We start from the raw sequence: 26,763 nt of genomic DNA, 5'->3' as shown, positions 1-26,763 counted from the left end.
TTACCCGAAGTAGCAACAGTGGATTGGTTTGAATAAACAGTCAGAGAAACGAGACAAAGCATTCCCTGAAAGCTCAGCAGCAATATCTATGTGTAGCCAGCAATGTCAAAATCAGGCACTCTAACCCAAGGATAAACAACTTATCTGATGTGTTGTGCAAATTTCTATGTACTGTATAATGTCAATGTGCACTTAGTTCCAACAATGACTGGCCTACATATATCTACCACTCAATGATTCATAAGCCTAATTGAGCTCTCCACTTTATGATGTCTATTCAGATTTATTCCTGTGGCGGTAAAAGACAAGAAAACAGTTAACTTTAACTTTCCTTTCATCTAATATTTGACTACATTTTCTCCTCTTTTCACTCCCCAGTTGACATCGGTGCTAAGGGAGGTGAAGTATCTGGGCATGTCGAAGAACCAAAACATTCCCAAAGCAGCTCAACATCTCTACTCAAAACGAGAGAGACTCTACATGGTGGGTAGCTAAGTTTATAGCAATGCAGTGGGCATTGTGTTGGACAGTTCGTTGTGTATGTATGAGTTAAAACTTGTGAAAAAAACATGTAATACACTCCTTTATATCACAGTACACACAGACACTGACCTTGGTGACTCAGTGGTACAACCAGCTCCAAAGTACCATCCTGGCTGTAGAGGTGGGATTGGTGACGGATGAAATAGATGAGACAAAACGACAACTTGACCCAGCCCTCCGGGAGCTTACCTGGTCTCAGGATGACCTATGGGACTACATTCAGCGCACGCGAGACATGGTCAAGGTACTGAATGTTTCTTACAGACGTAATGTTTATGCTGGTTCGTGAGTTTTTACAAGATACATGTTGACACTATTTTGCAGCATACTCACACTATTCTGTAATATTTAAATCTGTCTCAGGTGCATGTTGAGGTGAAATGTAAAAAATACTTACATTTTAGAGTTTCTTTAATAGCATGTGTTGCTAAGAAATGTATTGTGAAACCTGGAATTCTCTTTATGTGGTCCAAGTTATTATTCCTCTATTTAGAAATAAACTCAGATACAAAGAGAATTCAATTACTGGCTCATAAAGTTGCTATCTTTTGCCATCGGCAGAGCATCTCTAGTCGTGTCCAGAAGAGCAAAGCCAATGTGGAGGCGGTCCAGGCTCTTATGGGTAAATTCAGCCACCGGGCCTTCATCACCAGAAAGAGCTGTGGTTCTGCTCTCCTCATCTTCTCTGACATTGAGGAGAGCGTTTCCAGACAGCATGCTCTCATCACCAGTACGGGGGAGCAGATCCACAAACTTTTGCAGGTGTAGTAACATGCCTCACCCTTGATTCCAGAGAGAAGGACTTGTTCCCATATTGTAGATGTTATCTTCATCATCCTTCACTCCCTCACTATGCTCCAGGAGAACCAGTCTCTGCTCGGTGTGACAGACCGGAACAGCAGCGAGTGGCGGGCCTACACGGACTATGTGGATCGGATGATCCTGACCGGCTTCTCCACTGCAGTCCGCTGCTCCCTGCAGTACCTCATGGACAACACAGATGCAGCCCAGCGCATTACACCACTGTTTGAGGTGCAGCTGGTACTCAACGGCAATGAGATGACCTTCGACCCCTCATTGGACTTCAACCAAAGTGGCAACTTCTATGATATCGTGGATAAGACGGTGACTAACATCACCAACATGGCGTCCTTCATTCCCAGAGTGGCAAAACACAAACAGCTGGATAACTATCAGGTGTAGTACAGATTACATAACAGACTTGTTCACTGTATTTGTCGCCCTCTTCTCAAAAACTGCCAATTCACTTTGAATTGCAGTGCGACATAAACGAGATGGAAGACTTGTTAGAAATGTGCCATGCAATCCGCTCTCGGGCACGTGCAGCTATCGCTAAGGTCAGTGTTAGTTTTCTGTTCACACATGGCGGCCCATTTATTTTGCTAACAGGTTTCTAAATGGAGAGACTGCTGTGATTTTCAGGTCAGGGAATACCAGGGATCCTTTGCCACCTACCGCTACCTCTGGACTGATGACAGGTCAGATGTGGCCTTTTTGATGTTCTCTGTAATTATTTGAAAATTGATAAATATGATCTGGAAAGAAGAGCAAAGCCACATTTTTTTTATTGTTGACATTTTACAGGTCTGAATTCATGAGGCAGTTTCTTCTCTATGGCCACGTGTTAAGCACAGAAGAGGCTGAGTTGTATGCAGACTATGAGCTAAAAAAGAACCCACCCACGCTGGATAACTTCAAAGAGCAGGTGGGCTTCACCAGCCTTTAACACTCCTGCGTTTAACCACCATTTATTGTTTATACGCATCCGCTGTTTCTGCTTCTTTCCTCTTGGGCCAATTTCTCTGAGTTGTCTTGTGATCCTCCGTCACAGATCAACCTATTTGAGTCTCTGTATGTGCGAGTGAGCAAGATGGAGGACAGGAGGGTGTTTTGTGGCTGGCTGCAGCTCGACGTCAGACCCTTCAAGCACACACTGATGAATGTCATCAAGAGGTGGAGCTGGATGTTCAAGGAGCACCTGCTGAACCATGTGAACCAGAGGTGAGACACGAGCACAAAAAAAGGACAGACAAGTGCAAAACCAGTCATATATGAATTATATATATGATTTGGGAATGATAAAGGTATGTTTTGTCACGCTAAATCGACAAAATCTTGAAAGACTTAAAATGGAAAATAATTTGTAAAATATTTTAAAATGAAAAAGAGCAAAAGCTCATCAATAAGTCTCTCTTTAATTTGGAACATCATTCAAAACATTCTTTTACGGTGCCTCTCCTCTCCACCCTGAAACCTAACATCATCCTCCTTCTTTTCTATCTCGCAGCGTGAGGGAATTATCCTCTTTTGTCCAGAACACAGCCCACGGCCTTTCTAATAAGGTGTCAGATGGCGACTATGCAGGTCTGGTGGACATCATGGGACACCTCATGGCCATACGAGACAGACAGATCAGCAACGAGCAGCACTTCAAACCTCTCAAGTCCACCTCTGAGCTCCTCAAGACCTACGGACAGCAGCTGCCCGAGAGTGTCTACACACAGCTAGAAGTGTGTGCCATTGCAAACAATTTCATGGCTACCGGCAAATTATGTGCATTTATCGCTACATTACATTTCTCACTTTATCTCCACGAAACACAGGAGCTGCCAGAGAAGTGGACGAGTCTACGGAAAATTGCCTTCACGGTCAAACATGAAGTGGCACCTCTGCAGTCGAATGAAGTTTCAGTCATACGCAGGAAATGTGTCCGGTTTGAGGTGAGGCTGTGTGTGTGTGAGTTGGGTAGGATGTCAGTGTGGCAGCCCCTAACAAAGAGCTCAATATCTGACATATAAACCTTCTCTCTCTCTGGCCTGCATTATACATGACGGACTACCCCCCAACCACCCCCCAGTGTGAACAGTTATAGATGGAGAGTTGTAAACAGATATGCATTCAACCTGTAGTTTCTGTGAATCCCGAATGTTCTGTTTTTCCCCCCATATATCAGGTGAAACAGCATGAGTTCAGAGAGCAGTTTCGTACTGAATCTATCTTTAAGATCATCATTGAGGAGCCATATAAACAAATCGATAAGGTGAGATAAGAAGTGGACATGATTACCTATTCAGAATTGAAAGGTCATGGCTGGCAGTCATGACTTGAAGTTAACTTTGTGGTATGAATGACATTGTTTCAAAAAACAACAACAAAAAAAACCAATGTACAGCACTTCAAAATGTCTTTGTCTCTAGTCAAATCGAGTGGTAGCGTTGATGGAGGCCGAAATGAAGAAGCTGCAGGACACAGCTGATCTGTTTGAGGTCAGCTTCCCAGACTACAAGCAGCTGCGCCAGTGCCGCTCTGACATCATACTGGTCAAAGCAGTCTGGGACATGGTCATCTTCGTCAAGGTAGAGATTAATCAACACCAAAAAAATGATGGGGTTTTTATTTCTTTACTTTGTTGGAGCACCATAGATTAGTCATTAACACAGAGGGCAGAAGGGTCAGCATAGTGAGAGGTGTCCACAATGCAGGTACCCACACCTGCAGACAGTGTTCTTATTTTTTTATATCGGTGGTGTTGTTGTTACTGCTCCGATTTCCTTTTAGACTGCAAATGAAAAACCTTTTCCTCAGCAGAGATCAGTAGTGAATCACAGATTAAATGTTTTCATCCTCCTCCCCATGCCAGACCAGCATAGAGGATTGGACCAAGACTCCATGGAAGGAGATCAATGTTGAGCAGATGGACATGGAGCTCAGACGATTTGCCAAAGTACGACGAGCTTCCAAGCACAGATGGACATAAACTTACATTTTAACTAAAAAAAATTTAAAAACGGTAAACCTCTACTAAAATAAACGCCTGTCTGGTTGTCTGTCGCACATGAAAGGAGATGAAGATGCTGGATAAGGAGGTGCGGGTGTGGGACGTCTACATGGGCCTGGAGTCGACTGTGAAGAACCTGTTGACTTCTCTCAGAGCAGTCAACGAGCTGCAGAACTCTGCTGTCAGAGAAAGACACTGGCAACAGCTCATGAACACCACCGGGGTACGAGAATTTCTCTGCTGCTTCACAATGTCGCAGACCACTTGGTTCAATATTGTTTTCCATCCGCGATCACATTCTGCCCAGTGTATTTGTCAATATATTGACCTTTGTTCTGCTCTTCTTTAATCTAGTCTTAGTTTACTGAACTATCCTACTGACTTCTATCCAGTCCTGTGATGACCAGCACAGTTGAGTGAAGCCAATTATCCTGATCTGAAATGTGATCCCGCTCAAGGTTGCCATGTATTATTTGTCAGGTCAGGTTTGTAATGGGGGACGGCACCACCCTGGGGGACCTTTTGGAACTGCAGCTTCACCGTGTGGAGGACGAGGTCAAAAACATAGTGGACAAGGCTGTGAAAGAAATGGCCATAGAGAAGGTAGGAAGAGACCAACTAGCACTAGTATATTGGGCTGTATATAAATGGAGTAGTCGTCCATGCAGTTGTATCTTCTAGACTATTGATAGTCTAAACAAAACAGACGGTTCCTAATTGAGTTTGAAAAATTATTTCTTACCATAACAAAAAATCTGATCTTACACTACCGTCCCAAAACCTTTGACCATTTAATTGTAACTCCAATCATAATCTTAAACGAAGAGCACACAATATGATGTGAATTAATTCATACCCATGGGTTAATGGACTCATAGCTGACTTTTAAAGGTCAAAAAGGTGAAATCTAAGATTTCAGCATAATGTTTGTGTATGATAATCAATGAACTTGGTAACATTTGGTAAGCTTTATTTTTTATCCTGCATCTCATTTATTCATGTTTTTTTTATGATAGTTTAAATGAAAATAAAAATGTTCTACTCATGCTTAGGTTTTGGCAGAGATAACCCAGACATGGAGTGTTATGTCGTTGTCATATGAGACTCACTCCAGCACAGGAACCCCTTTGCTCAAAGCAGATGAGAATCTGATTGAGACACTGGAGGACAACCAGGTGAGTTGTGTATGTGTGTTATTATGATGCTTCTCCACAGAATGTGATATAGTTTTAGCATGAAACATAAGGTTTGGGGTCATTGGAGTCACACTGACAGGTACAGTATAGCTGACAAAAACCCAAAAGGTACATCTACCTCGTGAATGGTTAATGTTCAGTAGAAAGGCTTCTGACAGACGCTCCTGTTGCATCGCTCTTCAGGTACAGCTGCAGAACATCCTGATGAGCAAGTATGTGGAGTATTTCCAGGCCGAGGTTAGTGGGTGGCAGAGGAAGCTGATGGTGGCCGACCTGGTTATCTCTTCCTGGATGTCTGTCCAGAGGACCTGGGCCCACCTCAACGGCATCTTCACCAACAGCCATGACATCCGCTGCCAGCTGGCCAGTGACGCGGAGCGCTTCCAGGGAATCCATACTGACTTCCAGGTAATGCGTACGGTCGAGTGAGGGCCTCTGTGGAATTTATAAACAGTAGATCCATCTCCGCATACGATTACCTTGTATGTCCTTTCCATGTTTTCTTCTCTTTGGTTGCCCCATCCTTTGACCAGGGCTTGATGACTGAGGTGGTGCAGAACAGTAATGTGGTTGAGGTGACAAACCGGCCCGGCTTCCTGGAGAACCTGGAGACTTTGCAGCAGAGGCTGTCTGTGTGTGAGAAGGCCCTGGCCGAGTACCTGGAGACCAAGAGGCTAACGTTCCCCAGATTTTACTTTGTCTCCGCCTCAGACCTTCTAGAGATTGTCTCTAAGGGAACGCAACCCAAACAGGTAAAAAAATACAATTTAATTATGTTTTCTAAGAGAAAATATATATAAAGAGATAGCTCATAGTAGTTATCATTTCAATATATTAGTTCAGAGTGTGTGTTGGTATGATAGAGCAGAGAGTGTTGTTAAAGATAAGAATGAAAGACAAAGTGGAAATTTGACATATTGTGTTTTTTTCTTTTCATTTTCTTAAATAACAGTCAACAGATTACAGTTTGTAAACGAAATAACCTTCAGTATTTGTGCGTGGGTGTCTGGGTTTGTTTGGATGGTTATTTTTCTAGGTGACCAGACACTTGCTGAAGCTGTTTGACAACATCGCAGATCTTCGCTTCAAGGATTCAGACAGAAATACAGGGGAGGAGGATGAGGAGGCAGTTGCCATAGGGATGTACAGTCGAGAGGGAGAATATGTTCCCTTCACTGAGCCGTGCGTCTGTAAAGGACAGGTATTGAAAACCAAAATAAAATTTCCGTGCACGCAAGACAACAGTCACTGTGTTCACTAATCCTATTACAATGGTATCTCTCGCCATAATAAACAACTTTGTCTGTTTTACTATGTACAATAAGTACAGTATGTAATCGTATGTGTAAATGTAGTAATTTCCATCACATTTCTTGATTTATTTTTTGAAATTTTTTAATTACTTTCTTCAGGCAGAGTGTTGGTTGAGTGCCTTGGAGAGCACCATGCGCTGTACGGTTCGGAAGGAGATCCAGGAGGCAGTAGCTGCCTATGAAGACAAACCACGAGACCAGTGGCTCTTTGACTACCCTGCACAGGTGTGATGATGTTTAAGTCTATGCAGAATGACCTATTTGACTTTACATATGTGGAAACGATCTGTTGTCCCGTGCATCTGTTTTCCTTCTAATTTATAGGTCGGGTTGACTGGTAGTCAGGTCTGGTGGGCCACAGACGTGGGCATTGCCTTCGAGAGGGTGGAGGAGGGATTTGAGACAGCTCTCAAAGACTACAACAGAAAACAGGTACACACTACTAGAGAAAGAGATTGTTTCCAAGATGGTCGAACATTTGTTTGTTCAGTGATGTTGAATAAATTACGGTTTTCTAGATCACACAGCTGAACTCACTAATCCACATGCTGCTCGGAGATTTAAGTCCTGGAGACAGACAGAAAGTTATGACTGTGTGTACTATTGACGTCCACGCTCGAGATGTGGTCGCCAACCTCATAGCTCAGAAGGTAAGGCACTAATATTAGACCTACATTTGTTGAATGAATTTTACTGTACGCAAACAATTGGACTAGGTGTTACTCTATGTGCCACTTAGGTGACGACAGGACAGGCATTTGCGTGGCTGTCGCAGCTACGCCATCGCTGGGATGATGAAACCAGCCACTGTAAGGTCAACATCTGTGACGCCCAGTTCCAGTTCAGCTATGAATACCTGGGGAACACCAACAGATTGGTCATCACTCCACTCACCGACAGGTACACACATATAGCACAATGTGATACGAATTGTGACGCGTGTGTGCGGAGATGTGTATTGGTTGAAAGCAGGAAGCTCTATAGGTGTAAATTTGAGTGTAATAAAGGAAACTGTTTTATCAAAGTCCTGTGATCAGTGGAAAACCCTCACACACTGAAGCTTCGTATAGAAACACATTCAACATCATTTACCAATAAATATATACATATTAAACTGTTGATTTCATAACACCTTCTTAAATAATAGACAGGTCCACTGAATACAAAGTTATTACACTGATAATTTGTGCCTTGCGTGAATATCTATGTCCTTTTTTTCTCAACCTTACTTCTGTTAGGTGTTACATTACTCTGACCCAGTCTCTCCATCTGACCATGAGTGGTGCCCCCTCAGGCCCAGCTGGGACTGGTAAGACCGAGACTACCAAGGACCTTGGACGCTCCCTGGGCATCATGGTCTATGTTTTTAACTGCTCAGAGCAGATGGACTACAAGGTAGTGAGGACAGCGCAGATGCTCTCCATAGTGTCCATGCATGTCACATTTACTTCATTCATAATAATTTCACCGTTTGCTCTCTCTGTCTCCAGTCCATAGGTAACATTTATAAGGGCCTGGCTCAGACAGGGGTCTGGGGATGCTTTGATGAGTTTAACAGGATCTCGGTGGAAGTGCTGTCTGTGGTGGCCGTACAGGTCAAAACTATACAGGATGCTGTACGTAACAAGAAGCAACGGTAGGTGTGGAAATAATGACTTGCAATGTTAGCTAACAAATACTTTTTCACTCTTTTTTTTACCTTTGATTTCTATGCACACATTTAGTAATGTGTAATTGTTCCTGTGTTATATAAAGTTTTCATTTCCTGGGAGAGGAGATCGAGCTGAAGACAACAGTGGGAATCTTCATCACCCTGAACCCTGGTTATGCCGGCAGGGCTGAGCTACCGGAGAACCTCAAGGCCTTGTTCAGGTCTGAAAACAGAGAGAAAGAGGGGATATTATGTGTAGGTAACTAATGGTGAGTGTGAGTAATCAATAATAAAAATGGCACGATATCTGTTCAGGCCCTGTGCCATGGTGATTCCAGACTTTGAGCTGATCTGTGAGATCATGTTGGTGGCAGAAGGGTTCATCGACGCTCGCCTGCTGGGACGCAAATTCATCAGCCTCTACACTCTCTGTAAAGAGTTGCTGTCCAAACAGGTTTGTACGCAAAAAACAGTTTGCCAAGACACAGAAGGAAGTTAAAATACTGTATCCTCCGCATGAGTACACACATTCTTTTAGATCTAAGGTGAATGTTAATGTAAAGAAATACAAAAGAGGAAAAAATCTAATTTGGATTATGTCAGTACAGGTCAAGAACATCTTCACGGGGATCAGCCGTGACTTCTGCATCTAAATTATGCAACAAGTATTATTTCTTGAAATTAATTCAGCCTATGGCTTCCTGTTTTTATTGTAGACCAGAAATGCAAGAGAGTGGTGCCATGACATCCTGTCCTGACTTTCCGTAGTTGCCGCCCTGTGAATGGCTGACAAGACTATGATTAATCACTAATCCCTTTTTATTCATATTCCATATTTAATTAACTATTTTATCAATATCATTATGAATATACAATATATGAACAAAAATAGCAGGTGCTCTTGAATACACATTTTCAGTTTAATCAATGCATTTATTATTTCAATCTAATTAACCCATACACTGCTCCTTGTAATAGCACGATTAATATAGACTCACTCTGTGTCCTCTACAGTATTGAATTACAAACAAATACAAAAATAATTTAATGTGAAACATCGTATATTATCATGGCTGTTTGATGACGTTCATTATTGAATTCCTTAATCTGTCAGGATCACTATGATTGGGGTTTGAGGGCCATCAAGTCAGTCCTGGTTGTGGCGGGATCTCTAAAACGAGAGGATCGTAACAGGCCTGAAGAGCAGGTACGTACTGATCTTCGCGACCGATGTGTAATGTCATCCACACTTCTAATGCATTTTAATTTCAAAACGCATCACTTCTGCTGTGATGATTGATTGATTTAATTACTTGTTTCTTAATAGTTAACTTTTGAAAATAGTTAAGAGCAAAGACAAAGCAAATATTTCAGCAGTCAAAATTCACCAGTGAAATTTTCATCATTAGCTTTACCTCCTTGAGTTGACGTATTTGATCTTGAGCGAGATTCGCGTGATGTTACGTGAGCCAATCAGCGTTGCGATCCTCCCGACTTCACTGCAGCCAGACCCAGGATGCGAGTTTGTTATTTTCCACAACTGAACAATCAACTGCAAATAGACAATCCTATTTTTTTTGCATCCTGTTTCCACTGTCATGCGAGAGCCCAGTGTACATGAATAATCATGAGATATGTGTTTGCAGATGTGTTAGCATGGATTCATTCTTACATGGAGCTGAAAGCCTTGTCTGGTCGGAGATCATTTTCATTTCAAAATACTGGTTTAAAACAGAAACGTATTAGTGTGGACGTAGCCTGAGTTTATGAGATGCATTTCCATTACAATAAGAAAACCTTAATTTTCTTCCCAGGTGCTGATGCGTGCACTGAGGGACTTCAACCTGCCTAAGATCGTGACCAGTGACGTGCCCATATTCCTTGGGCTGATCAGTGACCTGTTTCCTCAGCTGGACGTGCCGAGGAAGAGAGACCCTGAGCTGGAGAACGCTGTTCGCCAGTCAGTCAGTGAACTGCGCCTGCAGCCTGAAGAGAACTTCATACTCAAGGTGTCTCATTTTAACCTTATATTAAAATGCAGATGCTCTTCTTCTCTGTGAAAAATTCTTAATCTGAAATCTGAAAACTTTTTGTCAGTGACACCCAGGAGAGTTTATATGGGGTTTTTTTGCCGCAAAAAAATTGTTAGGATGAATAAAAAAGCTGTACATGCATCTCAGGCCAATATGCACATATTACTATGATAAATAAGAAATAATTAATGTGTTTACATTAATTAATACTCTAGAATTGTAGTTTGAATTGCAAACTCAGGCACTTACTCAGAACTTAATTCCTTTGGAAACTTGATGAAGATTATATTAGGTCTGTGACTTGTCAGGAAGAATTGTAAATTTCTAATTATTTGTATTTATGTGATCAGAAATCCTATTTTTGTGTCTACAGGTCACCCAGCTGGAGGAGCTGCTGGCTGTCAGGCACTCAGTGTTTGTCGTAGGAGGACCAGGAACTGGAAAGAGCCAGGTTAACTTTGTTATAACTGTTGTGTCCATGAAACCACATGTGAAATAGTATTTGTCTATTAATCATCCCTCATACATATAAAGCAGGGGGATTTAGTAATAAATATAATTTATGATGCTTCCCAATACTGTTATTCAGGCTGCAAGGTGGAGCCTTTCGATGTTTTGAGTTTCATGATAAAAGTATTACGACTTCAGGTAACTGTGATAGCACCAAATCATCTGATAATTCAAGATTTATCTGTTATATGTCATCTCCTTCTGATACTTGTTTTCACAGCTACTTTATATAAGAGGTGGCTTATAACTTTTGTCTTCAGACTCAAAGCACATATAATTAAAGGTTGTTTAAGGAAGTTTTCTACCTCTGTGATTTATAAAAAACATAGAAGAGGTGGCGAACAAATCCACTCCCTCTATCTCTCTCTTACTATCTAGACCCTGATAATGACAGATTTGCTTTAGTGATGAGACGCTGCGCACATCGTGAAATAGATTTGGTTTTTTTTTTTTCAGATCTTGAAGACTCTCCACAGAACCTATGCAAACATGAAGATGAAGCCTGTATGGAATGATATCAACCCTAAAGCTGTGACCACAGATGAGCTGTTTGGATACCTGCACCCTGCTACCAGGGAGTGGAAAGATGGTGAGGAGTGCGCAAAAGAATCGAATAACAAGGGCACCATTGTTTGTTTTGAGTTTTCGATTGCTGTCAAGCTGGAAGTATTTTGGAGCAAAGGCCTTCATCTATTCTCGAGTCCCTTCCCAGATTCGATTATAATTTGTTAAAGTCATTTTTGGGTTCAGAGTTAGCGCTCGTTTGAATAGTTTAGACATGGAATAATTTGAATATGATTCAATCGCATGGATTTGCTTTAATACATTAAATGATAGTTTGTGACATTTTGGGTGGTCTGAGACCAGAGCAATCTAAAGGAAATACAATTGATTATCAATTTTATTTTGAACATTTTGTCTCTCTGTTAAAAATACATTTACTCTCCATTTTACTGTAGGTCTGTTCTCCTCCACCATGAGAGAGCTGACCTCAGTGGCCCATGATGGACCCAAATGGATTGTTCTGGATGGAGACATTGACCCAATGTGGATTGAGTCACTCAACACAGTGATGGATGACAACAAGGTGCACTTGCATCATTACTCTCTGATATTGTCCCGTTTCTATTCCACCTGTTGATGGATTTTGTCCTTTTCTGCAGGTTCAGTTTCAGTGTCTTATATTTCCACACATGGTGCTTTATGCCTCCGCCAAACATAATTTTTCCTCTCCTCCGTTCAGGTACTGACTCTTGCCAGTAACGAGAGGATCAGTTTGTCCTCCTCCATGCGTCTGCTGTTTGAGATCTCTCACCTGAAGGCTGCTACTCCAGCTACTGTGTCCAGAGCGGGAATACTCTATGTCAACCCACAGGACCTTGGCTGGAGCTCGTAAGGCGCTCACAGACACACACGCACACACAAATGCATATTTAAAGTCATGGACTTCTATTTCTCCACTGTTCTGCAATTGCATATAAGTTAAGCAGAGGTGTTTTTATTGTATTCTCAGTTATGTGACAAGCTGGATAGACACGCGACAGGCCCAATCGGAGCGAGCCAACCTCACCATTCTCTTTGATAAGTATGTGCCGTACTGCCTGGAACAAGTTCGCTGCAACCTGAAAACCATCACCACCATTCCAGAAAACAGCATGGTGCAAGTGAGGACAAACAACAGGGCCAAAGAGTCTTAACCACTGTGTTACATGCCTTTTATGATATAATATCTATGCTCTTTTCTTGCATATTGTCAAGAATGTGTTACTATATATTGTCTCATCGGACGTTGGATTTGTGTTTTGCTCAATCAGACACTGTGTTCCTTGTTGGATTGCCTGCTGACTGAGGACAACACTCCAGCCGACTCTCCCCGAGAACTCTATGAAATCTACTTTGTCTTCGCCTGTGTCTGGGCCTTTGGCGGAGCTCTCTTCCAGGATCATGTGTGTGGTGACTGAGTGCTTGCTTGAAGAATTTTTTTAAGTGCTTTACTTTGTTCATTCGAGTTATTATATGTGATTTTTTTTTTCCCAAACTCCTATTTCAGCTGAATGACTACCGTGCCGAATTCAGCCGCTGGTGGTCTAAAGAGATGCGAGCAGTGAAGTTTCCTTCCCAGGGCACGGTCTTTGACTATTTCATAGACTCTGAGACAAAGAAGTTTACTCTCTGGAGCGAGAAGATGATGCCATTTGAACTGGAACCTGATGTTCCTTTACAGGTGTGTAATAATGATATGTGTTGTATCTACACTCTTCACTGACCAGATTCCGGACAACCTCTACAGTCAGGCCATGTGGTGTCTGTTTCAGACGGTGCTGGTCCACACCCCAGAAACTATTTGTCTGACCTACTTCATGGACCTGCTCCTCCAGAGAGGCAAACCGATCATGTTGGTGGGCAATGCAGGAGTGGGCAAGACCATCCTGGTTTCTGATAAAGTGGCGAAGCTGAAGGAGGACTACATGGTGGCCAAAGTCCCCTTCAACTACTACACCACATCAGCCATGCTGCAGCGTAAGGATCACGGGAATGAGAAGAAATATTTTTTACTTTTTACATGTTGGAGGATAGAGGGTCAGAAAAGAAATGTTAGATTGTGTTATAATTTGATGCCCAAAATGCCACGGATATCGTCCCACAGTCACTGTTAGTTCTACTAAATGTATAGTATAAATGATCACTTAGTAATTTTCTGTCATTTTCATGAGCGGTCTTGTTCACTGTTTGGACACCAGGGGTCCTGGAGAAGCCCCTGGAGAAGAAAGCTGGGCGTAAATTTGCTCCTCCGACTGCAAAGCGACTCATCTACTTCATTGACGACCTCAACATGCCTAAGGTGGACGTCTATGGGACCGTCCAGCCGCACACACTCATACGCCAGCACCTTGACTACAACCACTGGTAGGACTGAAGACTTTATAATGTCTATATAATATAATAATAAAATCCTCTTCTGTACAGTGAATATAGGGTGTACAGAATTTGGTGGTGACGTGGAATCTAAATAAAGTGAAACTTTCTAGGTATGACAGACAACGACTGGTGCTGAAGGAAATCCATAACTGCCAGTATATTACCTGTATGAACCCGACAGCTGGAAGCTTCTCTATTAACCCCAGACTACAGGTACAGACTTGAACGAACACAGGTGCATGCAGTATAATATGATAATAAAATGCAATGCAAGGTGCAATATTTATTCTGTTTTATCCATGAAATAACTTGTTCTGTGCAATGTCCTCTCTTTTCTCAATACTGTCACTGTTCTCTAGGATTTGTCACGTAACACTGTCTATACTCTCTCTGCGTTTTGAATCCTTATATATACATGTTTATATATATATATTTCATATGTTTATCGTGTTTTCAATGTGTTTTTATGAGTCTATAGTCCTACAAAATAAATAACCAATAACTACATGAAATCAGCTCATTAAAACTTCAAACGGCAAATCATTCTTAAAACTCCTTGTTTCCATTCCAGAGACATTTCTCAGTGTTTGCCGTACATTTTCCCGGTGCTGATGCGTTGGCCACCATCTTCTCCAGCATCCTGTCAGCTCATTTCCTTCAGGGAGGATTCAGCTACGGGGTCTCTCGCTCAGTGGGAACTCTCATACAGGTGCAGCTGCAGTGTTCACCATCACATTAAAACCTGATTACACTTATTCAGCCCATTCTTGCAACATCAGTCTCTCAATTTATCAACCATGTATCCATGACATTGCCCATCTGTTTGTCCGGGACAGTACCTATTCAACCATTTCTACATATATCCCTCTTTGGTTCTGGCTCATCCAGGCTGCGATTTGTCTGCACCAGAAAATCAGCCAGAACTTCCTCCCGACAGCCATACGCTTTCACTACATCTTCAACCTGCGAGACCTCTCCAACATCTTCCAGGTCACACATACAGAGTCATTCAGATTCACACAACTACTCTAAATCAGATGATTGCTCTGTTTCCTTCTTTTAATGAAATACATAGTAGCTTGTTATAATAATATCAAACTACAATTTCCTGTTTTGTGGGGATGATAATGTGGGAAATAAACTCCAATATCAGTTGTCTGTACTCACTTGGTATTACGTGACCTGGTGTGTAGGGCATCCTGTTTGCCCAGCCAGAGTGTATCCGTTACCCCATGGACCTGGTTCACCTGTGGCTCCATGAGAGCTCCAGGGTCTACTCTGACAAACTGATGGAAGAAAAAGATGTGGAGCTCTTCGATAAAATCCTGCTGGACACCGGCAAGAGATATTTTGAGGTGGGAAACGAGGAACGTATGAATATGGTAACATCTTAATCTTTAAAATGTTTAACATTAGGGAATGTCCAATTACAATCAACACATCAACCCTTTGGTGGCAGATCCAAGAATTTTTGAAAACATGTTTTTAGGTAATGTATAGAAGTTTTTAATAAATTGTGTCATACTGGATAGCTCCGAATAAAGACTCTATTTATATTAATTGAAGGGCAGTTAAACTGTGGCATGTTCAACATTTTCAGATTTTTTTTGTCTCATGTCTCATTCTGACCATTTTTTCCCAGGGAATAGATGAATCCACCTTTATCCACCAGCCTTTGGTGTACTGTCACTTTGCACAGGGAGTGGGAGAGCCTCGCTATCACCAGGTAGACAAACAAGCTAGTCAGAACTTTTCCAGTGTGGACTTCATGTTGATGTTAATCAAGAATCCATTTATTCTTTATTAACTGTGGTAATAAAAACGGGTGAGTTTAATTGTTTTTGACTTAAATCCATTTAGCGTGTGGATTGTCTGTAGCTCACATATTCAAAGACCTTATGGCACAAATTCAACTGTCATATCTAATGTGTCAGGATATAAATGAGGATGAATGCGCTGTCATGAGCAAAGTAATTTCATTTTTTGGGGGGGGTTTGAATTGAAAGTTAATCGACTCACATCTTGATGAGAACTTAATTGCATTATGAATCTGGAAGGTAACCACAAAGTGACTTGGACTTTGTTTGTTTTCCAATCCGGTCAGGCTGCAGACTGGGAGAAACTCCAGAAGACACTGGCTGATGCTCTGGAGCATTATAATGAGCTCCACGCAGTCATGAACCTGGTGCTGTTTGAAGAGGCCATTCAGCATGTGTAAGAAACACCTAAAGGCCCATGTATGCAAGATGCACAAATACCATCTGCCGATATGCAAAGAGGGTGGGCACACTAATGTGCACATATGTAAACCACAAAGATGCTGTGAACTATGGTGTTTGTTTTCAGGTGTCGGATCAGTAGGATCCTGGAGGCCCCCTACGGTAACGCCCTGCTGGTGGGGGTTGGGGGTAGCGGGAAGCAGAGTCTGTGTCGGCTGGCTGCCTTCCTCAGCATGCTGGAGGTGTTCCAGATCACTCTGCGTAAAGGCTATGGCATCAACGACCTTAAGGTAAATTCACATTAACACATGCACGGTGGACACATAATGTCATTCCACTCCTCAATATAACTATCACTTCATTTATTCGGTGACATATTTATGTATTCTTTGTCCCTTTTCCAGAGTGATATAGCAGCATTGTATATAAAGGTGGGGGTGAAGAACATCGGGACAGTGTTCCTTCATACAGACGCCCAGATTCCAGACGAGCGCTTCCTGGTGCTCATCAACGACATGCTGGCCTCAGGTTTGGCTAAGCTGGCCTCGAATGGCTTTCTTCTCCTTTGATAAACAAAATAATTTTTCCATTTGTGGGTTAAAGCTTCTATTGTCAGATCTAAAGAATGAGCATACTTTCTTCTGTGCAAAATCGAAGACCTTTTGTGTGTAGATTTAAACAATCAAAGGCCTCAGTACATGAATCCGATAACGGTCTCCTGAGTGAAAATTTCATCAGCCAAATTTAATTTCCATTGTCCGTTTCAAACAGACTGATGACATATAAGAGTCGCGGGTGAAACATCAGACCTAGCCAAATGCTTGCACTGAATTATATTTCATTGATAAGATGGCGTATGAATCTGATTTTGAGTGTGTTGGGTATGACTTTTTGAGTGTTAGCAGCTACACACAGCACACTGTCTGCGAGCAAAGTAATTGTCATTCAAAGGTATTAAATGTCATCAAGAGCAGAAAGAAGAGACGCCGCATTGTACAAATAGGAAGAATTATATACCCTGCATTGTTTTTGTAGGGGATATTCCAGACCTTTTCAGCGATGAAGAAGTGGACATGATTGTGACATCCATCCGTATGGAGCTCAGAGGACTGGGGCTCATAGATAGTAGAGACAACTGCTGGAGCTTCTTCATTGAGAGGATACGAAGACAACTCAAGGTCTGAAACATCACTTATTGTGTCGTATGATAATTGTAGTATTATGTGGATAACCATGTTAGTTATGGCATCATCATTGAAGCTGGTTTTATTTAAACACGTCTGCCCTGCAGGTCGTCTTGTGTTTCTCTCCAGTCGGATTCACATTGCGGACACGTGCACGGAAGTTTCCGGCTCTGGTGAATTGCACAGCAATCGACTGGTTCCATCCGTGGCCTCAGTTGGCCCTGCAGTCTGTCAGCTGTACTTTCATAGAGAAGATACCTGGACTAGAGGTAACAACACTTTCACTTACACACACACACACACACACACACACTTTCGTTCAACAATCATCTGCTTCCTTTGCTCTTTTGGAGTTAAAAAATAGGAAGCTGTATTATAAATATTGGAAGAAAATGTTGAAATTTGAGTAGCATGCCAGTCATATCCATAAATATGAGCAAACTAAAAAATGATGTGGCACGTGTGAAATATCATAAGATTTGTCAGTGTAATTAAGTATATTAAAATGTTGCTGCCAGCAAGATAAATCCATAAATCTTTTTGTGTTTTCTTCCAATGCAGCCAAATGTGAGGGCCTCTATCGGTGAGTTCATCTCTTATGCCCACACCAGTGTCAACGAGGTGAGTTATTGCAACGCACCTTCAGTGATAACCGCACTTGACATCTTCTCTGACATCATCGCTCAGTCTCCGGTTTTACTGCACCCTCCAGGTGAGTGTCAAGTACCAGCAGAACGAGAAGCACTTCAACTACACCACCCCCAAGAGTTTCCTGGAGTTTATGAAGCTCTATGGCAACCTGCTGGGCAAGAAGCGCATGGAGCTGACTCAGAAGATGGAACGATTAGAGAATGGCCTCCAGAAACTGCAGTCTACAGCCTCACAGGTCATATACAGTGACGTGCACTGTGGTGCCCGAATACATGCCACAGTTAGTTAACGGACCTAACAACGAAGTCTGTCAATGTCTCCTATTACCGCCTGTTTTTTTCAGGTGGAGGATTTAAAGGCCAAGTTGGCAGTGCAGGAGGTGGAGCTGTGGCAGAGGAACACAGATATCGAAGCTCTCATTGCTAAGATAGGACAGCAGACGGACAAGCTGAACCAAGAGAGGGATGTGGCTGACGCCGAGGAGCAAAAGGTTTGACTGCGTGTGTTTCTACAGCCTCTCAAGCAGAAAATCAATAGACAAGGAGCCATATATCTTTTCGATTTTTAGAAATACGTTGAATATGATTTCATCCAGAAGAACCCAGAGGACAGAGGCACAAGGAGTGGTAACGGGAAATTATCGAAACTTGTGGCAATCCATTCAAAGTGCATTCATTTTGTGGTTGTTGAGGTTGCAGCAATTCAAGCTGAAGTGACCAAACAGCAGCAGGAGACTGAGGACGACCTGGCCAAGGCTGAACCCGCCCTGCAGGCGGCTAATGCAGCCCTCAATACACTGAACAGGGTAAATCACTTGTACACACAATAAACACAGAGACCTGAATCCTTTCACTGCGACTGATGTGTTTTATTACATTCAATATTTTATGTGCCCTCCCAAAGCTAGCAGTGCAAATAAACAAAGAAAAAACATGCTCAAAGGTTGTGTCAATTACAAATGAAAGTATGTGTGCGCGAGCGTGTGTGCGTGTGTGTGTGTGTGTGTGTGTGTGTGTGTGTGTGTGTGTGTGTGTGTGTGTGTGTGTGTGTGTGTGTGTGTGTGTGTGTGTGTGTGTGTGTGTGTGTGTGTGTGTGTGTGTGTGTGTGTGTGTGTGTGTGTGTGTGTGTGTGTGTGTGCGTGTGTGTGCGTGTGTGTGTGCGTGCGCGTGCGCGTGTGTGTCATCCAGTTGAACCTGACAGAGCTGAGGACATTCCCAAACCCTCCGGCTATTGTCACCAACGTGTCGGCAGCTGTTCTGGTGCTCATGGCTCCCCAAGGCAGAATCCCCAAAGACCGCAGCTGGAAGGCTTCCAAGATGGTTATGAGCAAGGTGATATTTCACAGTGCCGTCCCGGAGTGTCTCTCAGATTAATGGCTTGCTAACACAAAGCCAAAATGTACATCACAAATAAATTCTCCGAACTGTTGAAATAGCACGGCTTCACATTCAATATAACGTATTGCAATTCCTCGTCTCTTGTCTAGATCTTTAGATTGTTGTTGTGCTAGACGCATTCCCTTTCCTGATTTACCTACTGTGTGTTACTACAAGGTTTTATGGTTTATGTTCTGTGTGCTGCTGCTCTCTTGGCCCAGACAACAGATTAAAAAGGATAGTTTATGTCAGTGATTTAAGAAAGTTCTTCTTCCTACTTGCCATTGTGAATCAAATAATATTATATATAGAGACTGTGTTATGTCCTTGTACTTAATCCACGCACGCATACACTTCTTGCACACAAATGCCACGTGCAGGTGGATGACTTCCTGCAGGCTCTGGTGAACTTTGACAAAGAGCACGTCCCCGAGGCCACGGTGAGGTGTGTCAGAGACGAGTACCTCAGTGACCCCGAGTTCAACCCCGAGTTTGTGCGGCAGAAATCCTCAGCTGCCGCGGGGCTCTGTGCCTGGGTGATCAACATCATACGCTTCCATGAGGTACTCACTTTCACACCAGCTGTCACACATATTTTGCGTCACCAGGGTTTCCCACAATATTAGATCCAACTTGTGGTGGTAGCTCACCCAGGAAGGGGGTTTGCTTTACCTACAGTAATCTGTGCTTGTAGAATATCCCCCATGTCTGTGCCTCTTCCAACATAATACCAGAGAACGTCTCTCTATCGCTCTCCGTGTTTCCTGCAGAGCTTTTGCAATTGGGGATATTGTCCACTAGTTAATCCATCGCAGATGCCGTCGTTCTCTCAGTCAAAACCCTATTAGGGGTTGCCAAATATATGTTGGCAGTTGTCAATATACAGGCGACCGATAATGTCTACGTGGTAAACACAGTCACCCAAGCTTTGCCCCTGTGTGATGTTTCACTGTGCCGCACTATGTTCTGGTTGTTTTAATCGCTTATCTTCTGTTTCCCTCACTATTGTGCCGGCCTGGATAGATTTTTGTAAGTACAATTTTCTCTGCTGTCTTTATTGCAGGATTTGAAATATGAAGTGTTCAATATGGTGACAGAGATTTTTTTTTATTGATGTCAAGATGCTCTCTCAGAAGCGTGTGTGTGTGTGTGTGTGTGTGTGTGTGTGTGTGTGTGTGTGTGTGTGTGTGTGTGTGTGTGTGTGTGTGTGTGTGTGTGTGTGTGTGTGTGTGTGTGTGTGTGTGTGTTGTGTCATCAGGTGTTCTGCGAGGTAGAGATGAAGAGGATGTGTTTGTCCCAGGCCAGCGCTGATCTGGCCGAGGCTGCTGAGAAATTACAGGCCATCAGAAAGAAACTCTCTGTAAGTCTGATCAGATCCTTTCTTTTTTCTTTAATTCGTTGTTTTTTGTCCCTATTTCTTTCTTTGCATAGGTCCAACTGACTCTGAAGGATTGCACTTACTTGTTGCAGTGACTTTTATAGGCCAGTTGATCATCTCTACACTACCACGAGTTTCACTTCTCCTCTTTTCTTCCAGCTCCTTGAGCTACCAGTCAATGATTATTTCCTCCCCATAGACAAATAATGATTTCACATATGAAATCGGGAAAATATCCGCAGGATCAGGTCCAGACATTGTCCGGAGATGCCCTTTTACAGCCCAAAGCCGAAGAATGTGTGTGACACACATCCTTGCCGACGGGAGACGCTCTGTTTGGTTTTAGGCGAGGAGTGGAGTCGAGGTAGAGCATCAAGGAGACCTGCGCCATTCAATGGTGCCGCAAGCGAGAGGATAGAAATGTCAACACAATGTGAATTCACAGGGCGTTGACCGGCTCTATTCACACACAGCCGCTATCAGACAAAAAAACAGACCTCGTACAAGTGAGCAAGTAGGGAAAAGTCTGTTTAATGTACAATTCAACTGACATTTGCATTCACACATACAACTCCTCTGGGTAATGTGGAAACTTTAACGTCTGTCAGTACATGTGTGAAAGCATCTAAAGGTTATTATGTGGTTTGAGTCATCATATTTTTGTCCGTCCATTTCCTCTGTTCCTCTCTCTTTAGGAGCTGGACAGCAGCCTGGAACTTCTTACAGCAGCGTTTGAGAAAGCCACGTCAGAGAAAGTGCGCTTTCAGGAAGAGGTCAACCGCACCAACAAGACAATCGAGCTAGCCAATCGGCTGGTGAAAGGGCTTGAGGTGAGGTCGGCACAGCAGTGACCATTAGACGATTCGAGATCACGTTAGATTTGTGATAGTTTGTATTCTGCAGTGTGTTGTGTTTCTTATGGTTTACCTACAGCGCTCCGTGTGTTTGTTTCAGAGTGAGAATGTGCGTTGGGCCCACTCGGTGGCTCAGTACCACGAACAGGAGGAGACGCTGTGTGGCGACGTCCTCCTCACCGCAGCTTTCATCTCTTACGCCGGTTCTTTCTCCAAGAAGTACAGACAAGAGCTGCTGAACAACCTCTGGATGCCGTTTTTGCGCAGCCAGAAGGTCACAATCTACAAAACACCTAATTCACCTGAGTCCCTGAGTCATTTGACTGCAAAAAGATTATTATTTTCTAAATTCTAATGGCTATCTTGTGATTTGTTATGAAAATCTGACCTCTGATCTTTTCTTTACAAACCGCTTTTCACTCCCTCTATTTTTCCCTCACTCTGCTTAAAATCGTAGGTTCTTATTTAGCTCTTGTCTCCATGTCATCTCTCCATCAGTTTTCCATCCCCATGACAGAGGGCTTAGATCCAGTGTCAATGCTGACTGATGACGCAACGGTGGCCCAGTGGAACAATGAAGGTTTACCAGGGGACAAAATGTCCACTCAGAACGCGACTATCCTCACTAACTGTGAGTAATGGCATTAAATACACCACTGCACATCACATCACCCTGGTCCCCTTTCCCCAGTCAACCCACAGGCAATACAAACTGATTTGCTTTGATAAATCTCCTTGTTTGGTTTCATGTTTTTTTTCCCTCAGGCGAGCGCTGGCCTCTCCTCATTGACCCTCAGCTCCAGGGCATCAAGTGGATCAAGAGTCGCCATGGCAGCAGCCTCAAGGTTGTCAGCCTCGGACAGAGAGGGTGAGTGTTTTCTCCCAGTATGACCTCCACAACACCTGAAATGCTTCTATACTATACTTAAACATGTTCTGTTGAAACTATGAAGCTGCTGCAGGAAGTATTTAAGCTTGTTCAGCACCGTTATCACTTGGTACACCTCTGTTACAGTATCCACGGCTGCTGTTGTTTTTTCAGCAGTGCTATTATTTTCTCCAAGGAGGAGACCTGACATTATTTGTGTGATTCTCATTTATTACATTTTCATGTGTGTATTTTAAATGTTCAAGGTACGTCGATGTGATAGAACAGGCCGTAGTGGCAGGTGACACTGTCCTGATCGAGAACCTCTTGGAGACCATCGACCCTGTTATTGATCCTCTGCTGGGACGACACACAATCAAGAAGGGCAGGTAATGCACTGACGCATGAGTGCATCTGTACACAACAATCAACTCTCCAAAACAACCACGTTCTTTTCTCACATTTCTGCATTTTCCTTTCTTGTTTCATCTCTCACCCTTTTCTCTATCCCTGTCCCTAACAGTTGTATAAAGGTTGGGGACAAGGAGTGTGTCTTCCACCCAGCCTTCAGACTGATCCTGCACACTAAACTGGCCAATCCTCACTACAAGCCTGAAATCCAAGCCCAAACCACCCTTATTAATTTTACTGTGACCAGGGATGGACTGGAGGACCAGCTCCTGGCCCAGGTTGTGAACCAGGAGAGACCTGACCTCGAGCACCTCAAGGTGGGATAAACTGGGCTCTTCTTCCCCCTTCATTAAACAGCCAATTGGTTCACCTCTCTTACATACAACACAATGCTGTTGAACTTGTACACCGTAATTTTTTTTTAGTAATCTATATAATAATGGCAGTGATGAATAGATTTTTTTTTTTAAAGTGTCACATAATCTTTCTGCAGAGTGATCTGACCAAACAGCAGAACATGTTCAAGATTGATCTGAAGCTGCTGGAGGATGAGCTACTGTCCAGGTTGTCTGCTGCCGAGAGCAACTTCCTGGGTGACAACGTGCTGGTGGAGAAGCTGGAGACCACCAAGCACACCGCTGCTGAGATTGAGATAAAGGTGACAGGGGATTGGAGCTCACAGTGTGTGTGTTAATGTTTATCACTGCATGGATTAAATACCGGAGCATGTGCGCAACTTTAATTCCCTCCTCCTACGCCTCACCTTTTGTTTGTTTTATCTCCTATCATTCATCCTTCCCCGTCCCTTTCACCCCTTGCTCTCAGGTCCTGGAAGCTAAAGTGAATGAGGTGAAGATAAATGAAGCTCGAGAGCACTACCGTCCTGTTGCCGTCAGAGCCTCTCTGCTCTACTTCATCATGAATGACCTCAACAAGATAAACCCCATGTACCAGTTCAGCCTTAAGGTAACCAGAGGAGAAAGTTAAGAACCGACTCAGTCCAGAGAGAAGCTCTCATCCAACGCTGCAAACACATATAATACGTAATTTAGATTGCACAGCCAATCTTGAAAAATATATCACTTCACATATCACTTAATCATCAATCACTTCATAATCAGACATTTCTGCCAAATTCACGAATCCGTTTTTTTATTCTCAGGCCTTCAACGTGGTTTTCCACAAGGCGGTTGAGATGGCGGAGGCCTGTGTGGACGTGAAGAGTCGAGTACGCACACTTATAGACTGTGTCACCTACTCCACCTTCAACTATATCAGCAGGGGACTATTTGAGAGAGACAAGCTGACCTTCACCGCACAGCTAGCCTTCCAGGTTCGAGTGTGTATGTGCATGTGTGTGTGTGTCAGTGTTTGAGCGAGTGTGTGTTTCGTCCCTGACTGTGTGTCCCCTCTCGTTCAGCTGCTCCTGCTGAGTAAGGAGATAGACATGCGAGAGCTGGACTTCCTGCTACGTTTCAACATTGAACACAGCTATATCAGCCCCCTCGACTTTCTGTCCAACTCGGCGTGGAGCGCCATCAAGGTGCAAGCACACACGTGACTTTTTGATATCGGCTCAAAGAAATAAATGACACAAAAAAAACAACATCACAGCAACAATTTGCTTGTCCCTCGTCTATGCCCAGGTGATGAGTTTCACTGATGAATTTCGCGGTCTGGACCGGGACATCGAAGGCTCTCCTAAGCGCTGGAAGAAGATGGTGGAGTCGGAGTGTCCAGAGAAGGAGAAGTTTCCCCAGGAGTGGAAAGGGAAAAGCTCCCTGCAGAAGCTCATCATGATGAGAGCGCTGAGACCTGACCGTATGACCTATGCTCTCAGGTGCAGAAGATGTTCTTTTCTTTCCCGCTCACAACATTGGATTAAATTCATATTTTTTATTTTTATTTATTGCTGCACCTAACCTGTAAGGCATGTAGCCCCTTTTAGGTCCACTTTTCTATCATCCCTCCGTAAACCAGGGCTGTTTGTCATACTCTAGGAACTTTGTGGAGGAGAAGCTCGGTGTAAATTATACAGAGGGCCGGAAGACAGAGTTTGCAAAGTCCTTCAGAGAGAGTGGTCCTGCCTCACCTGTCTTCTTCATCCTCTCTCCTGGAGTTGACCCACTGAAAGATGTGGAATCACTGGGTACAGTGCACAAACAATAAAATAAATACACAGACAATACACTGTTAAACACATCATAATCCCTGCTATACAATGCAGTGACAGTAGCAGTGTAGAAGCTTGTGTTAGAAGAATGCGTGAAAAAGAATCATCCTTTTTTTCACTGGTTATAAGATCACAACAGGCCAAGTGTTTTTTTCTCCAGGTTAGTGTCAATGTTAAACAAAAATCCGCCCTGTGTGTTCTCAGGGAGGAAGCTGGGTTTCACTATCGACCTTGGGAAGCTTCACAACGTGTCCTTGGGTCAAGGCCAAGAAGCTGTGGCTGAGGTCGCCATGGAGAAGGCTGCCATGGAGGGCCACTGGGTTATACTGCAGGTTTGGAAGCAAGAAAGATGGGTTTACTAAGAATGTCTCGATACGGAACAGATTTGATCACAGGACAGACATGCCAATCCCTTCAGCTATGAATACACTGACTTGAAAACGATAACGATACAGTTTATAAATTAAGTGTGCTTGTATACCATATTGAACTTTGGTCATGGGTTTCCTTTCTGGTTGCCTGCAGAACATCCACCTGGTTGGTCGCTGGCTGGGTTCACTTGAGAAGCTCCTGGAGCGCTGCTGTGCAGACAGTCACCCTGACTACAGAGTGTATATGAGTGCCGAGCCGGCACCAACACCTCAGGAGCACATGATCCCGCAGGTAGAGATGAGTATGAGGAGTACACGCAATAACATTATGTCATAATAAATGTATGCTCCCTGTTGTCCTTCCTGCACCACCATTTTATTTTTTGCTACAATGATTATTACAGTTATGCACTTTTGTCTTTTGCATGTTTTTACTCAGGGCATTCTGGAAAACGCGATCAAGATCACCAACGAACCTCCTACAGGAATGCATGCCAATTTGCATTCTGCTCTGGATAACTTTGACCAGGTTAGTCTTCAGTGTCTGCTCTGTGTCATAGTGTACCTGCCAGCACTCCAAGGTGTCTCCCAATGTTTATCTCCCGCTGTCCCCTCGATTTATAATTTCCCCCCTAATCTCCCGATTTCTTAGTGTTTCTAAGATCAAATGGGTGTTTCAAGGTTTCTGTGTGGGACGTGGTACCTGGCAACCCAGGACCCTGCCTGACATGCGTCACCGAAACTGCTCATCTGTGCACAACCTCCCGCCACCTCTCTGCTGACTAAAATGGGTGAAGCCCCATGAGGAACAAAATATGCATCAAAACATCAAAATGTCCAATAATTCGCATAATGCTACTCCTTGCGTTCTTCTTTCTTGCAAGACCAATCATACCATCCCTGGCCACAGTAGTGCTCCCTCATAACAACGTGACCCGCAAAATCTCCCTTTTTTCACAGACAAATGTTGGCAGGTATGATATGTGTTAACATGTATTCATTGACCTATTGTCCCCGCTCTAGGACATCCTGGACCAGTGCAGCCGTGAGCAGGAGTTCAAGACCATCCTCTTCTCTCTGTGTTACTTCCATGCCTGCGTGGCAGAGCGGAGGAAGTTCGGCCCTCAGGGTTGGAACAGAAAGTATCCCTTCAACACTGGAGACCTGACAATATCAGTCAACGTCCTCTACAACTACCTGGAGGCTAATGCGCAGGTAGGATGCCTTGTTGGTGTCGTGTGAGGAAGACATGGGGCATAACTGGGTGACAAGGAGAGAGGTGATGAGGATGAAAGGATTGTACGGGCAGTGATT

General features: G+C 43.3%; 1 protein-coding gene across 1 annotated transcript in view; it reads left to right on the top strand.

Annotated features, from left to right (window-relative positions):
- Positions 1–26,763, top strand: part of dnah9l (dynein, axonemal, heavy polypeptide 9 like) — a 35,344-nt gene that overhangs the window by 3,784 nt on the left and 4,797 nt on the right. The window contains exons 10-81 of the mRNA XM_035635873.2: positions 379–483; positions 596–787; positions 1,105–1,305; positions 1,405–1,740; positions 1,824–1,901; positions 1,987–2,042; positions 2,149–2,269; positions 2,396–2,565; positions 2,852–3,074; positions 3,168–3,284; positions 3,518–3,604; positions 3,762–3,920; positions 4,205–4,288; positions 4,407–4,565; positions 4,823–4,945; positions 5,395–5,517; positions 5,722–5,946; positions 6,072–6,290; positions 6,575–6,739; positions 6,951–7,076; positions 7,176–7,283; positions 7,370–7,501; positions 7,591–7,751; positions 8,090–8,246; positions 8,342–8,487; positions 8,607–8,723; positions 8,818–8,956; positions 9,617–9,709; positions 10,317–10,511; positions 10,909–10,986; positions 11,502–11,634; positions 12,005–12,132; positions 12,289–12,437; positions 12,559–12,709; positions 12,860–12,991; positions 13,096–13,269; positions 13,361–13,565; positions 13,787–13,952; positions 14,075–14,177; positions 14,536–14,673; positions 14,853–14,954; positions 15,158–15,319; positions 15,607–15,690; positions 16,069–16,178; positions 16,311–16,473; positions 16,588–16,711; positions 17,219–17,361; positions 17,475–17,636; positions 17,929–17,988; positions 18,080–18,253; positions 18,362–18,508; positions 18,710–18,823; positions 19,206–19,349; positions 19,775–19,957; positions 20,418–20,423; positions 20,653–20,754; positions 21,468–21,602; positions 21,727–21,900; positions 22,125–22,257; positions 22,392–22,494; positions 22,761–22,883; positions 23,018–23,222; positions 23,399–23,563; positions 23,731–23,871; positions 24,068–24,238; positions 24,326–24,448; positions 24,552–24,745; positions 24,906–25,054; positions 25,283–25,410; positions 25,604–25,741; positions 25,889–25,978; positions 26,473–26,664. Of these exons, the coding sequence (XP_035491766.2) occupies positions 379–483; positions 596–787; positions 1,105–1,305; positions 1,405–1,740; positions 1,824–1,901; positions 1,987–2,042; positions 2,149–2,269; positions 2,396–2,565; positions 2,852–3,074; positions 3,168–3,284; positions 3,518–3,604; positions 3,762–3,920; positions 4,205–4,288; positions 4,407–4,565; positions 4,823–4,945; positions 5,395–5,517; positions 5,722–5,946; positions 6,072–6,290; positions 6,575–6,739; positions 6,951–7,076; positions 7,176–7,283; positions 7,370–7,501; positions 7,591–7,751; positions 8,090–8,246; positions 8,342–8,487; positions 8,607–8,723; positions 8,818–8,956; positions 9,617–9,709; positions 10,317–10,511; positions 10,909–10,986; positions 11,502–11,634; positions 12,005–12,132; positions 12,289–12,437; positions 12,559–12,709; positions 12,860–12,991; positions 13,096–13,269; positions 13,361–13,565; positions 13,787–13,952; positions 14,075–14,177; positions 14,536–14,673; positions 14,853–14,954; positions 15,158–15,319; positions 15,607–15,690; positions 16,069–16,178; positions 16,311–16,473; positions 16,588–16,711; positions 17,219–17,361; positions 17,475–17,636; positions 17,929–17,988; positions 18,080–18,253; positions 18,362–18,508; positions 18,710–18,823; positions 19,206–19,349; positions 19,775–19,957; positions 20,418–20,423; positions 20,653–20,754; positions 21,468–21,602; positions 21,727–21,900; positions 22,125–22,257; positions 22,392–22,494; positions 22,761–22,883; positions 23,018–23,222; positions 23,399–23,563; positions 23,731–23,871; positions 24,068–24,238; positions 24,326–24,448; positions 24,552–24,745; positions 24,906–25,054; positions 25,283–25,410; positions 25,604–25,741; positions 25,889–25,978; positions 26,473–26,664 (10,218 nt within the window). The remainder of the gene's footprint in view (positions 1–378; positions 484–595; positions 788–1,104; positions 1,306–1,404; positions 1,741–1,823; positions 1,902–1,986; positions 2,043–2,148; positions 2,270–2,395; positions 2,566–2,851; positions 3,075–3,167; positions 3,285–3,517; positions 3,605–3,761; positions 3,921–4,204; positions 4,289–4,406; positions 4,566–4,822; positions 4,946–5,394; positions 5,518–5,721; positions 5,947–6,071; positions 6,291–6,574; positions 6,740–6,950; positions 7,077–7,175; positions 7,284–7,369; positions 7,502–7,590; positions 7,752–8,089; positions 8,247–8,341; positions 8,488–8,606; positions 8,724–8,817; positions 8,957–9,616; positions 9,710–10,316; positions 10,512–10,908; positions 10,987–11,501; positions 11,635–12,004; positions 12,133–12,288; positions 12,438–12,558; positions 12,710–12,859; positions 12,992–13,095; positions 13,270–13,360; positions 13,566–13,786; positions 13,953–14,074; positions 14,178–14,535; positions 14,674–14,852; positions 14,955–15,157; positions 15,320–15,606; positions 15,691–16,068; positions 16,179–16,310; positions 16,474–16,587; positions 16,712–17,218; positions 17,362–17,474; positions 17,637–17,928; positions 17,989–18,079; positions 18,254–18,361; positions 18,509–18,709; positions 18,824–19,205; positions 19,350–19,774; positions 19,958–20,417; positions 20,424–20,652; positions 20,755–21,467; positions 21,603–21,726; positions 21,901–22,124; positions 22,258–22,391; positions 22,495–22,760; positions 22,884–23,017; positions 23,223–23,398; positions 23,564–23,730; positions 23,872–24,067; positions 24,239–24,325; positions 24,449–24,551; positions 24,746–24,905; positions 25,055–25,282; positions 25,411–25,603; positions 25,742–25,888; positions 25,979–26,472; positions 26,665–26,763) is intronic.

The sequence above is a fragment of the Scophthalmus maximus genome, chromosome 5 (genome assembly GCF_022379125.1).
Source record: "Scophthalmus maximus strain ysfricsl-2021 chromosome 5, ASM2237912v1, whole genome shotgun sequence".
Taxonomy (NCBI): Eukaryota; Metazoa; Chordata; class Actinopteri; order Pleuronectiformes; family Scophthalmidae; genus Scophthalmus; species Scophthalmus maximus.
This window is presented reverse-complemented; position numbering and strand designations above follow the sequence as displayed.